A 14556-nucleotide genomic window follows, 5' to 3' on the forward strand; every position below is an offset into this window, starting at 1 on the left:
AATTGTATTCTTAATATACAATCCTAGAAGTTCCTCTGCCTTATATCATTATTCTTAAGGAATTTATCTTTGTGTTTCTGGTTTGAGAAACTTCTAGGATTATGAATCCAAACTTGATCATTTGACGAATTTGGGGGTTTTGTTGTTTTTTATTGAACCTGAACCCTAAAGCCATTCCTGGATTCCAGTCCCATATTTCCCCACAACCTATGGGATATATCTTACAGAATATCTTATAGAATTTTCAACTGTGTTCAAAGCAAAACTCATACTTTTCTCCCCAAACTCTCTGTTTCCTAATTTCTCTATTACTCTCCTCACTTATCTCTGCACAAAACCTTAAGTACCATTCTTGACTCACTTTTTTATATCATGTTCCTTCCCTTTCTCCAACCCCCTTTCCAAGCAATTGGTAAGTCCTATCAATTTTACTGTTAAAACATCTCTCATATATAATCTTCCTTCTTTCCTGCTCATCACCTCATACCTAGACTATTGTAATATCTAACTGGTTGGTTTCCCCACTTCAAGCCTCTTCCTTTTCCATTCCTTTCTAGGCTATCAAAATGATCTCCTTAAAGCATAGTTTTGATTTTTTCTCTTTCACTGTCCCTTTCTCTCTGTCTCTGTCGCTTCTCTGTCTCTATCACTCTCACACACACACAGACACACATACACAGACACAGACACAGACACACACACAGACACACACACACACACACACACACACACACCTTCATTAAACTCTCATAGATTCTTATTACTTCCAGGATCAAATAATATCTTCTGCTTAGCTTTTAGAATCCTTCATAAGCTGGTTTTCCCCCAGCTTTCCATCTTCTTACACCTCACTTTTCTCCATGTACTTATTCTTAGATCTAGTGACCCAAAGACTTTTTAATTGTTCTTCACATGACATTCCCATCTCTAGACTCAAGTGAATTTTCACTGGTTGTCCTCCTGTCTAAAATACTCTCTCTTCTCAATGTTTCCCTAGCATCCTTTGGGCCCCTGCTAAAAACCCCCAGATTTGGAAAAAGCCGGATTTTTTTTGTCAGTAGTACATTTCTTTTGATATAACCTCCAAGTTATAAGATATTTTTCAGAGTTTTTCATGTTTTCTTTCACCTTAGATTCCGAGAGCTTTGAGAGAAGGTATTGTTTTCACTTTTCTTTGTATCCCAGAGTTAGGACAATGTTTTTGAACGTAATAACTGCTTAATAAATGCTTCTTAACTTGAGTATGATTTATTTAAATTTTATGTCTTCTTCAACAATTATTAAACTGAGTCAAGTCGAAGTACCATTAGATATTATGACCTTGTTTAATTTGGATGCTAAAGGATGCTTTCAGGCAAACTTTTCTTATTCCATAAATATCAGTTAATTTCTTCCATATGCTTCCCTCTTCTCCCTTTTCCTACACTGAATCTGGGGATTTTTTTTTAAATTTTTAAATATTTTATTAAGTTTGATATCATCCCAAAGTGAACAATTTCATAAAAACTAAATTTTCTATTCTCGAAAGTAACAGAATACTGTGTCCATATATCTAGAAATATCCTTGTTGATGGAACAATAAACGGAACAAAGGCCCTTCCACTTTCTTTCTTGTTGGGCATAAGTTACAGATACTAATTTATCATGCCAACTCTCAAACCTTTTATAAGCAAATTTCAGATTTTCTCTGTGAGGTTCCAGTGTGTGCCACCGAATCCTCAAATATATGCAACCATCCATTTGGGATTTTAGCTTTTAATTTTCTGTGTCAGAAAATCAAACTCCTGAGAAACTTCCTGTTCTTTACTATAAAAACTTGTAATTGGACTACTTCATGTTTCTCAGTTAAATAACTCTAACCTTCCCTTACAAATCTGCTGCTTTTCATTTTAGTCCTAGTCTACTTTTTGTATTCACTCCTCTTCCTTTCATTCACTTTCTTTCCGTGTTGGAAATCCATTTTTTCAGCTCAGTCTAACATCCCTGCTTTTTCACATGGCTTCCTTTGGAAGCCGTTGGCGGGTTACTTCGTCACTCTGCTCCGCCCCCACATCACTTTACAATCTCAAAATGTTTTCTTCTTTTCTATCATCTCCCTTTCCCCTACAGTCCCATTCTCTTCAATACCGTTTTCAAGCGATCTCTATGTGGGAAACCATCTTTTGTAAGAAACTAGGAAACCTCTCCGGGGAATTGAGACTAATTTTTTTTTCTCCCTTGCCTCCTCCACCCAAAGCTACCACAAGCTAGGATGGTTCTCTGGTCCTCCAGTTGTTCCGTGTCCTCTTTCTCTCCCCCCTCCCCCCTCTTCCCATCCAATCCGGACCCGCCACCCCCTCCCGAGTCCATCTGCTTCTGTGTCTGTCTCCTTGTCTCTCACTCCCTTCCCTCTTTACCCTCCCTTCTCCACCTCCTATTCTGCCCCCAACACTCTGAGCGCCAGCTCCGCCCCTCCAACCCACCCCCAGTAGCTCAGAATCTTCTCTGGCCGTTACCAGGACAACCAGTCGATACCAAGCAAATAGGCATCTTGCTAAAGAAAAGGGGGGGGGGGGGGTGTGTGTGAAGCAATACAGCAGCTTGGTAACAAAGAAGCAATAAAAGCAGCCCCCAAATGGAGAGCAGAAGACAAGTCTGCGAGAAAATCTCAAATCGAGCACCGTTCTGTTTCTTTGTGCATGTGTTGGAGGAAAGGGATCTTTCTACAAAGCTAGGAACCACATCAGTTTAAAAAATGGGGTGGGGGTTGGGGGGGGACAGAAAAAGAGTGTGTTTCCAGTTTTCTGGGGGAAGAAAATCAACAGCTTTAAACGCTCATTTCACAAACGCCTGGATGCTATTGGATTTGCCCAGTTTACGTTTCAGTTTGGGACTCTCCAGCTATTGCGAGGGATTCGAGTTTTCTTCCATCATTCCAGCCGATCTTTTGGCCAGCGTGCTCCCATAAGGGTGATAAGACATGTTTATTGGCAAGATGCACTTCTACGAAAATGTATTCACATCAGCTCTGAGGGAATATGATTTCGTGATTGAATAATGCATCAGAGTGAACTAGACTATACAAAACTGAATCTCCACGTACGCTGTTCAGCTTGGTGATTTTCAAAGACATACTTGAACAAAGAAGGATTGGCTGAACCAACCGTCTTTACCACTCTGAGAGTGTGACCCATTTCCCTACAATAAGCAGAAAATAAAGCTGTTTGAAAATTGAGAGCCAGCGTTCTTTTGTCTCTTTTTGACCAGGAGGAATTAACTGTTCCTTAGGATGTTTCTCACCTCAAGCAAAGCGAAAGCGAATGTTTACTTCGGGATGACGAAATGCAAACAAGAAACGGTGGTGGGATTTGGCCACAAGTGCAACCTTTGGGGACTTAAATGAGGGTGGAAGGAAGGGCTGCTACGCTTTCCGGAGGGTTAAGTTCTTGATTATTTAAAATACTTTGAAGCATTATCTTGTCACATACAAATAAAGTACAGTACTTTCAGTGCCAGGAAATGCCAGGACAATCTGTGTGTAATTTAGTATCGTTTAAAACTAATATTTGTATCAATTATAGCAGCTCCCCCTCCCCCATCCAATTCCAGTCAGGCTAGAGAGCAATTCAGATCTCTCCATGCAGTCTCTTTTCTTTTCATAGACAATTTCTCTTTTAACCGAAAGAATCGTCAATCCTGTTGCCTAGGATTTCAACCCTGCTTCTTTTCCCCCAATACGCGCGCGCGCACACACACACACACACACACACACACACACACACACACACACACACACACACACACACACACACACCAAACTACCACCACGCACGCGCGCCCCCGCGCGCACATATATTGTAAAAGAAAGGGGAAAAAAAATTGATCTTGGCTGCCTAAAACGATCCGTACTGAAGTGAACTGCATTCAAGCTATAAACATGGACTCAAACACGGCAGAGATGTGTCATTTCACTTTAACTGAAGATGCATTAATTCTGTAGTTTTTTCCACTAATAAAATGCAAGCAAATCCATTTTTCACAAACATTTCCCGCTTCAGAGAATATGCACATATGCACACATGTCTACATACACGCATACCATTTAAATCACTAAATGAGAATTACAAGATGGGGGAATTTGATAAAAGCCATATACTAATAGCAAAATATTTTATTTCATGCCAATATTGACACAGATAGGGGGAGGGGATGGCTGCCCACTGCTGCTATTGCATTTTTCACATCTGGCCTACAGACTAACTAATTGTAACTCGTGATCTCGTTGGACGAAACTCGATCTTCGTGGTTTAAATACCTTCCAAATAGGGTTGATTTAACAATTGCATCCAATTAAAAGGCAAGCTGCACTATCTGTTGATTCTATATGGCACACAGAACATATTGCAAAAACAAACACGAGCTAAACCATTGTCTTTAGGTTAACACACATACATACACATACACCCGAACACATACTCACACGCAAAAGGGAAGGAGGGAGGATAGAGTGTAGTGAAGGATATAGACAGAGATATAGACTGACGAGAGTCACAGCAAGTCAAGTTAACCCATTCCCCGCCCATAACTCCCCCCACCTCCGTGTTAATTAATTCCAAACAAAGCAAGCCAATAAAGTGATGCATTATTATTTGCAAGCGGAGGGAGACGAGAGGCATGTATTTTTTAATTGATTTATTTATTTGGAGGGCATTAATTCTCAGTCTAAGGCTGATTTTCAAATCGTTTGCAAAACGCGGCTCCATTGTTCGCTCCAATTGCAAGCCCAGCCCCCTCTTTTGTGTGGCGGCTCCAGGATTGGTCGGCTGCGGGCGGGGGCTGCCGTCAGCGCTCGGGAAGCCCATTCATCTGTGCACTTGGGCGTTGGACTCCGCATCTTATTAGCAACCAGGGAGATTTCTCCATTTTCCCCTTGTCTACAGTGCGGCTACAAATCTGGGATTTTTTTATTACTTCTTTTTTTTTTTAAACTACACCTGGGCGCCTTTTTTTGTGCTCGACTTTTTCCCCTTTTCCCTCCCTCCTATGCTGCTGCTTTTTGATCTCTTCGACTAAAATTTTTTATCGGGAGTGTATATAATCGGTTCTGTCCTCTTCTCTTCCACCACCCCCTTCCCCCCTCCCTCTGGTGTGTGTTGCTGCTGCTGCTGCTGCTGCTACTGCTGCTGCTGATCGCCCAGTATTTATACCAACCCAAGGCTCTTTGTTTCCCCCCTTTTGGATCTGTTGAGTTTCTTTGTTGAATAAGCCAGCATGGGTGCCCAGTTCTCTAAGACCGCTGCAAAAGGCGAAGCTGCTGCTGAGAAACCCGGGGAAGCAGCAGTAGCTGCATCGCCTTCGAAGGCAAATGGACAGGTAAATTTGAACCCTTGGTTTTTTTCACTTATTTAGTGTCTTCTCGTTCCCTTGTTTCATCTCCTTTCTTCCTCTTGGGTTGTGCTTTGGGCACATTCGGTGGAAAGGAACACGGCCGGGTTCTAGTCTCAAAACTTGAATGAAAAAGAACAGTTTGCACTGTTCATTTCTCATAAGAGATGCCTCCCCGACACCAAGAATGGTTCCTGGTGAATTCTATACTGTATGTGGAAGAATGGTGTTTTCATTTAAAATGGCGTGGTTTTGAGCTTGGTAAAACATGATTAGCTTGGTGTGTCTCCTTCCCCCCCTCCCCCTTTAGTCCAGGTTGTCTTCCTGAAGGCATTGTGTTTGAGTAGCTGAAATGTTTTTCGTTGTGGCTGGTTTGCCACATTGATTTCTTAACCTGTGGGGTTGGGGGGGGGCGGAGTGGGGAGTGAGTTTGGGGGTCGACGGATGCGGGTGGTAATGGAAATAGAAAAAAAAAAAGGAGCCTTAAGGGCACCTTAAAATATAAGGTACCTTAGTCAAGCAGTTGAAACGTGCTCCATAGCGCTCGAATCAGAGGCTTTGTGGTTGCTTAGTTGAAGATAAATTTGGGGGGAGAAAGAGAAGCTTGCCTTAAGTTACTTTGCTATATTCTTACACCGCCGGGCTCCGTTCCCCCTAGCTTGAAATATTTATTTTAAGGAAGCTGTGGAATTACACGACCATCTGATTTTTTTTTTAAATGACATCTTCAACACTGGAAAGTCCCTATTTGTCCCTTCAAAAGGGAATTGGGAGTGGGAGGGAAACGGAACGGTCGATACTATGCATTTGGTTCTGTTTGGTTTGCGTGGCGTTTTGCTCGCTGGCATCTCTTGCCAAGGATGCTGACCACCCTGTCACTCCTTTCCAATCTGTTCGGATGGCCTTGACTACCGCACGACAGGTTGGCTAAGGGTGACTGCATTTAAAACACTAAGGCACCCACCACGCCTCTTTTCCTAGAGCAGATGCTGTTACTTCGCCTTGACCAACCCGGGCTGGCTCTGAACCCGTTAAAAATGCAAAGCCAACCGCCGGGGCGCGGGAGGGGGGCGCCCCAAGCTTCACAGAATCACACGAAAGTGGGAGGGGAAAAAAGGGGGGGTAGGAGGAGGGAGGGAACGAACGAGTGAGCTGGAGGAAGAGACCCGCAAGATACCGCGCTTCCTTTCTTGTTGGCTCTAACCGGATTGGAAGGGAGGGGAGCAATCTGAGCTTTGTTCGGCTTGCTCCTCAGCAGCGCTGCCGCTGGACGAGAAGCGAGCTGGGGAGCTCTGGGGCTCAACAACAGAGCGGGCAGGCCTAGCGGTCCCCGCCCCCGAGCCCGACGGGCCCAGGCCGGTTAGGCCTGCACCGGTAGAGCCACAGCGCCCTCTGCCGGCGCAAAATCTCCCCTGTTTATCCAAGCCCCCCGCTCCTGGGAACCGGGTCCTTCCTAGGCTTGCAAAGTTCCCTTCGTGTGTTTGTTTTGAGTGGGAAGGGTGGGGGAGGGGAGGAGAAAGGAAAAGGGGTCATCTCCAATGGAGTTCAGCGCCCCAATGCTCTGGCCGAGCGTCTTTTCCTGAAGACGTTCCCTGGCTTCCTTTAATTTTTAAAGCCCTTTGGAGGAGAGGAGTCAAGAAGAGATGGGGCGTTAAACCAAAATGCGCTTTTAATTTGGGATTCTTTTCCCCACTCCCTCAGTGACCCTGAGAAGGGGGAAACCCAACAGGAGTCTGGAGCCCGCGGTTGGTTGGCTGGCCGTCGCCTAAATGTGGCTTTCCTGCTGCTGGGTCTCCCTTTCCTCGTGCGGAGGAGGGAGGTGTGGGGAAGAGGAGGGAGGCCGGGGAGGGGCGCCGGGATGTTGCAGCTCGTGTGACCCACTCTCCGCTTCTTTGCCCCCTGCAGGAGAACGGCCACGTGAAGGTAAACGGCGACGCGTCTCCGGCGGCCGCTGAGCCGGGCGCCAAGGAGGAGCTGCAGGCCAACGGCAGCGCCCCAGCTGCAGACAAAGAGGAGTCGGCGGCAGCGGCGGGCGCTTCCCCGGCGGTCGGGGCCGACAAGGAGGAGGCGGCCGGGTCCCCTGAGGCCCCCGCGCCAGCCGGGAGCCCGAGTGAGAAGGAGCCTCCAGCGGTGGCAGCCGGATCCGGGGAGGGCGAGGGCGCAGAGCCTGCGTCGCCCACCGCTGCAGAAGGCGAAGCAGCGTCGGCCTCGTCGTCGTCGTCCCCCAAGGCGGAGGACGGGGCGACTCCTTCTCCCAGCAGTAACGAAACCCCGAAAAAAAAAAAGAAGCGCTTTTCCTTCAAAAAGTCCTTCAAGCTGAGTGGCTTCTCCTTCAAGAAGAACAAAAAGGAGGCGGGCGAGGGCGGCGAGGCCGAGGGTGCGGCCAGCTCTGCTACCGCCGCCGAGGGCGGAAAGGACGAGGCCGCGGGTGCGGGCCCAGCCGCAGCTCCGGGCTCTGCGGCTGCCCCCGAGGCCTCGGCGGCCGCGGGCGGGGAGGAGGCCAACGGGCCAAGCGATGAGACCACGACCGGGGAAGACGCAGGGAGCGGGGCCGGCGGCGACGCGTCCACGCAGGAGGCCAAGGCCGACGAGGCCGCACCCGAGAAGGCGACCGCGGGGGACGAGGTCAAGGGCGCTTCGTCTGACGAGGCCAAGAAGGCCGAGGAGAAGGCCGCAGCCGTCGAGGAGGCCCCAGCCGCGGCCTCCTCGAGCGCTGAGAGCCCCGCGGCCGCCGCCCCGGACGCCGAGGCGACCAAAGCCGAGGAGCAGCAGCCCTCCGCAGCAGCAGCCACAGCCACAGCCTCGACAGCCTCAGCAGCTCCCACACAGGAGGCCCCGTCTGAGTCCAGTCCAGAAGCTCCCCGAGCCGAGGCGGCAGCAGAGTAAAAGGGCAAGATTTTTTGAGATAATCGAAGAACTTTTCTCCCCCCTGTTTGTTTGTTGGAGTGGTGCCAGGTACTGGTTTTGGAGAACTTGTCTATAACCAGGGATTGATTTTAAAGATGTCTTTTTTTAATTTTTGCTTTTTTTTTAAAGAAAAAAAAAACAATTTTTTTTTTCCTCCCTCCCCACAGATCCCATCTCAAATCATTCTGTTACCACCATTCCAACAGTTCGAGGGAGAGTTTAAACACCCCTCTCTCTGCCTTGTTCCTTTTATTTTTTTGCATCAGTATTAATGTTTTTTGCATACTTTGCATCTTTATTCAAAATGTAAACTTTCTTTTGTCAATCTATGGACATGCCCATATATGAAGGAGATGGGTGGGTCAATAAGGGATATCAAATGAAGTGATAGGGGCCACAATGGGGAAATTCAAGTGGTGCATAAAATTGCCAAGACGATGTGCCACAAGAAATGATGATGTAAAGGGGTTAGTCTTTTTTAAAAAGAAAACTTATTACCATGTATTTTGCGAGGCAGGCGTTCTATAAGGTTTACAACACTAAGAAGGAAAGAAAAAAAAATCAATACCCAGATTTAAAAAAAAAAATCATAGTCTTAGGAGTTCATTTAAACCATAGGAACTTTTCACTTATCTCATGTTAGCTGTACCAGTCAGTGATTAAGTAGAAATACAAGTTGTATAGGCTTTATTGTTTATTGCTGGTTTATGACCTTAATAAAGTGTAATTATGTATTACCAGCAGGGTGTTTTTAACTGTGACTATTGTATAAAAACAAATCTTGATATCCAGAAGCACATGAAGTTTGCAACTCTTTCCACCCTGCCCATTTTTGTAAAACTGCAGTCATCTTGGACCTTTTAAACACAAATTTTAAACTCAACCAAGCTGTGATAAGTGGAATGGTTACTGTTTATACTGTGGTATGTTTTTTGATTACAGCAGACAATGCTTTCTTTTCCAGTCGTCTTTGAGAATAAAGGAAAAATCTTCAGATGCAATGGTTTTGTGTAGCATCTTGTCTTATCATGTTTTGTAAATACTGGAGAAGCTTTGACCAATTTGACTTAGAGATGGAATGTAACTTTGCTTACAAAAATTGCTATTAAACTCCTGCTTAAGGTGTTCTAATTTTCTGTGAGCACACTAAAAGCGAAAAATAAATGTGAATAAAATGTATAAATTGGTTGTGTTTCTTTTATGGATGCTTTGAATAGTCAAAGAGGCTTCCAGTCTGCTAAATTTGTGTGGAGGAAAATCTTGCATGCCATCAAAAGTAAAATTTTTGGTTCTTAATCATACCATTTTCTAGAGTTCATAGTAAGCAATATCAGATTGCATACAAGATTTTAGCCATCTTTTGTCAAATCTGACACGATATTAATTTCTCAGCACTTAATCCTCATTAAACTGTATTCATACCTTTACTTTGTAAATATATAGCATGCCAGATTATTGCCTCTTGAGACATGTGATGTGATCCTAAAGGGCTTCTTGGAATGTTTAACTTAAGAATTTCCTAAATCATTTTGTCATCTTGCTCCTTCAAAAAAACTTATGTTTTGTATTGAGTCAGCTTTTGCAGATGAGTCATGAAAAATGGCAGAATTTGTATTGAAACTGGTTGCTTGGTATTTGCCATTGTAACTGCTTGGCTCTTGGCTAACTTCCAAAGTATTGCTCAGGGCATGTGTTATACCTTAATAAAACAGTAGGCTTATGTAAAAGGTAGTAATGGTGTTGAATGAGATTGAAGTGTTGTTTTTAAGTTTATAGGAGAGTTTAGCATTTGCCTCAATTTAAAATTTTCAGCAAAAAGTTGGAAGCAATTATGATTTAGTTTATGAGGGTGACACATTAGCACCTTGTTCCCTAAAGGAAAAGATAAAAGTTGAGAATCTAATACTTAAAAGCTTACCTATTATTCTGCTCTGTTTACTACCCTACTTATGACTGGGTGTTTTCTATTCCCTCTTTTATTCCAAATTGAAATGTATAGTTTAGGATCTGTATCAAATACTATTGACTTCATTTCATGGAGAGAAAGAGTACACACCTGTTTTTGCTGCCTTTAATAGGAGCAGTCTTTCCATGCTGGTTTGTTTTTTGGTTTTTTTTTTTTTCCACTAGTGTTTTAACATGGCTGTAAAGTACAAAACTTAGCACATTTGTGTAACAACTACAAGAAGTTAGATTTTTATATGTCTTAATAGAAGATTTACACATTCTTTAAAAAAAATAGACAAAACCTTAAGTGGGAACTGTATTACTGTTGTACAGGTTATTCCACCCTAGAATTCCCAAATCAGTATATTTGCAGCCCCTAGTTGGCCAGAATAGCCTTGGAATGGTGGTTTCATAGCTTTGGAGTCAAGTGAATGGTAAACTCTACTGTTATTCTGGAGTTGCTGAGATCTATTGTTTTGAATAGATGATTTATTAACTGCTGCCAAAAAGTCAGCAGGGCACTTATGAAGGTGGTAACTTTTCTGTCCTAGTGATGAAATGAAATTTCACATATACCCTTTTATTTACATTTTTGTACATCTTAATGTTATCTAAAGGGGGAAATGTTAATATGGGCTCTCGTTTTTTGTAACTAGGAATAAAATTTAAAGATTAAATAAAATTAAGTACAGTAATGCTGTTGTACTATTTAGTATTGTCTACTACCACTAAATGTTTGTTGGCAATTGCCATTGTTTCAAAAGGTTTCAGCCATATGCAAATACAGTATCAACTAGGATCACTATTACTGGTTAGAGGATTTGTTGGAAAATTCAAATTTCCACTATATAAAATGAAGTTTTGCTGGTGTTATCAAGGTCTACTGAAATAAGATTAAATACAGATACTAGAAAGTATAGGCTTTTATTGCAACCTTACTATTGGATGAAAGCCCCTGTATTAATATAGAAGGTATTAATAGTTGAAATTAGCAATACATAGCTAATGAAAGATTACCTAGGATTTTAAATGGTAGAGCATTTATCTTTGAAAAAATTGGCCATTTTGCATCCTTTTCTTCAGAGTATGAAATGGCATTAAAAATAATAGTAAACTTTATTCTTGGTGGGGTGGGAGAAGAGAAGAAAGTTTTTTTTGGTACATTGGTCCAGGAACTTTATTAGAAGTTATTAGGTGTGGCTAAATAAACTACAAAGCACTTATCAATTTTTTTTTTTTAAACAAAGTCAGCAGTTAGCCTAGTCTTTATCTTACCTGTAGTTATCCCATTAGTCAAAATTACATGTCTACATTTTACAGCTAATAAAAACATGTTTGAAGCAGAATGAGCAAAGGGGAATTTTGTAAATGATATCAACCAACAAATGATCCATTCCCTGCTGAGTGATTCTACTACGAACACAGTTTACTTAGTACTAAGCTACTTGGAAATAAATATAATGTGATTTTAAGCAACTTTTATTAAGCTTTATGTTTTGTGTGTTTTAGCTCTTTTTGGACATAATATATGCATATGTACATGAATGCATATACACATATATACACAGATTAGTATATGTGGAACAGGAATGAAATTAGCTGCAGTTAAACCATAGAGTTGCTCCCATTTTAATTTTCACAGTAAAATGGATTACTTATATATTCTGAGATTCCCGCTAATTTAGTTGGGCTAGGTGTTTACACAACACTTAGATAAAAGATTTAGTAAAGCATAAAATCCTCTAGTAACAACTATAATAAGGCTTGTGTATAAAGAAATGAGATTGAGTTTAACAGATTTCAGAACATTGCTCTAGTGTAGTCACTGAGCAGCTAGCTAGCTACATACTGCTTTTCATTGCTTGACACTTTTAGAATTGTACACACCACAAAATCGGAGTATTGTCATTCCCTAATTTTAACCCATTGCTATTAACTAGTTTGAACATCTATCTAATTCATCAAAAATGGCATTTTGAACATAAGGAAAATGCTTCAATAGATAAAGATTTGTTAGCAGTGAGAATAATTTTTTAGAAAGTATTTTGGGCTCTGAAGGTAATTCCAAAAGAAGAGTTCCAGTAGCATCATTCATTCATTTGAAGAAATGCATAGCTATCCAAAAAGAGTACTTTTAAAAGGATAACAATTCTTTTGCCTAGTTATTTAAATGTTTGTTAAAGATGTTACATTGCTTAACTCATGGCATGTATGTGACTATTGGCACTGTCAATACCATGGAAACATAACTTGATTCCAACTGTGTCAATATCATGAAAATGTAACTACTAAAATAGTAGAATTACACATTCCATCTATAAGTTTTTAAAAGTTAGCCTTGTTCAGTATAAGATAGGTAGTACTGTGCATTATCATCTTTCTAGAGTTAATAACATCAAATGTAGACATATCAATAGCTGACAAGTTTGGCCTTTCAGAATGAAGTAACATCTTAAGTTGGTATTCAGAAATAAAATGAATTTTGATGAGTTCAGTTGAGGTCACTTTAAAATGGAGAAGAAACTTAAAACAATACATGTTCCCACAGTAACAATGCAGTATTGAAAAACAAGATAATATGGAATTCCATTAACAATATTTTACTTTGCAATGGATGCTTCTCATTCTTTTCTTGAAATAGACTACAAAACAACAAACATCATTAGAAGGCTAAGTCCCATTCTTCTCCACCTACTTCTGCTCTATTCTTTTATTGGCCCACTGCTTCAAAATAAGAGAATTTAATGACAAACAACCTATCTCTCTAAGAAAAGCCAATCTTGAAACCTAGAATGGCATTGCTTCAGGGAATATTTGCAAGACTATGGAAGGAAAATTGAAATCTTTAATTTGGAATATGCTGCCAACGTAAGATACTGAACAACATACAGTCACCTAGTCTGACAATGGCAGTTTAACTAACTACTAAGTCTGAAACTTAACTCCTTATTCAGAAAAACAAACTATCTTCCGTGGACTGTATTTGAATTATTTGAAAAAAATTAAATTTTAAAGAATTTTTAACCTGTGATTGTGTAATATGAATATTTTTATTATCATGGAACTTAACAATTCTACTATGTAGATGTGAAACCAAAAAGGAAAGTTTTTTTGTTTTTTGTTTTTAAACTATACAGCTTGATCTTAGGCTTTGTCACTGGCTGGATGCCTTTTTTTAGTCAGTATTTTCAGTCTGCATAATTTTAATTCAGATTATTAATTACACTAAAACAAAAAACCCACAGATGATATACACTTCTGTTAAGAAAACAAAAGATAATGGAGAACTAAAAAATATGGAGAGCACTAGCCTTGAAGTCAGGAAGACCTGAATTCAAATTTAGTCTTAGACACTTACCACTTTGTAGCTGTGTGACCTTGGGCAAGTCACTTAACCCCAATTGCCTCAGCAAAAAACAAAAAACAAAAAAAAAAACAAAAAAAAAAAAAAACGGAGAACTAATATTTGTATCACTGGAAGGAAACATTGTTGGAACCAACCCTTTTCAGTCAATGAGTAAGATTGTTTTTCAAGATGTTTTCCCTCTTTTTTTAACCTCCATATTTGAGTCGTTTAAAAATGGTTATGCCGATATCTTTTATAATTAGCAACAGTAAATATTTAATACTATCACAGCAAATCCTGAAAGCAAAAGTACCAATTGGAATTTTTTCATTTTGATGGAATCAGAGCTCATAATATTGCAGATTTCAGGCATTGTTAATGGTCTTTCAGAAATATATGTGGCAAAGAAAATATAGAAGCATTAATTTCCCAAGAGCTGTTGCAGCTGCTACTGCTTCTGCTGCTACTACTACTACTAATATTGCTACTGCTGCTGTTATTACTACACTCACAGTTACCATTTCTTGAGAAGTTTAAGATCTGTCTTCATCAGGTAAGAGCTATTGCTAACTTAGGATTTTTATAAGGTCATGTTCCAAAGGTGCTTTTAAAAAGTAAGGTTAAAGATGCTAAAAGTAAAAAATATGACTTAAGGACCATGTATTTCATAATTGAAAAAGTGGTGATTTAGATTTACAAAAACTAAATTCAAATTCTGGCTCTGACACTTATGTGACTATGGGTATGTCACCTAATTTTTCTAAGCCTTTAGTCCTACATCGATAAAAGAAGACAATATTTGAACTTGCTTCCTCATTGTATTGTTGTGAAAGGAAGGATTTTGAAACCTTAAGTTGCTAAAAACAAAAACAAACTCATGAAGGATATTATTTATTGCTTACTGTATAATTCAGAGAAGCTTGCTTTTAATTGAATATTTGCAAAAACCTGAGACCTGAAATTTTATGAAGTTGATTGAGTAGGGCACAAAT

General features: G+C 40.9%; 1 protein-coding gene across 1 annotated transcript; it reads left to right on the forward strand.

Moving 5' to 3' along the window:
• The first annotated feature begins 4695 nt into the window (after positions 1 to 4695).
• MARCKS (myristoylated alanine rich protein kinase C substrate) lies at positions 4696 to 10913 on the forward strand. Its single transcript, XM_051997572.1, has 2 exons — positions 4696 to 5352; positions 7270 to 10913. The coding sequence occupies exons 1-2, from the start codon at positions 5251 to 5253 to the stop codon at positions 8248 to 8250; spliced, it is 1083 nt and encodes a 360-aa protein (XP_051853532.1). The 5' UTR covers positions 4696 to 5250; the 3' UTR covers positions 8251 to 10913.
• The last annotated feature ends 3643 nt before the right edge of the window (positions 10914 to 14556 follow it).

This window comes from Antechinus flavipes, chromosome 4 (assembly GCF_016432865.1).
Source record: "Antechinus flavipes isolate AdamAnt ecotype Samford, QLD, Australia chromosome 4, AdamAnt_v2, whole genome shotgun sequence".
NCBI classification, from domain to species: Eukaryota; Metazoa; Chordata; class Mammalia; order Dasyuromorphia; family Dasyuridae; genus Antechinus; species Antechinus flavipes.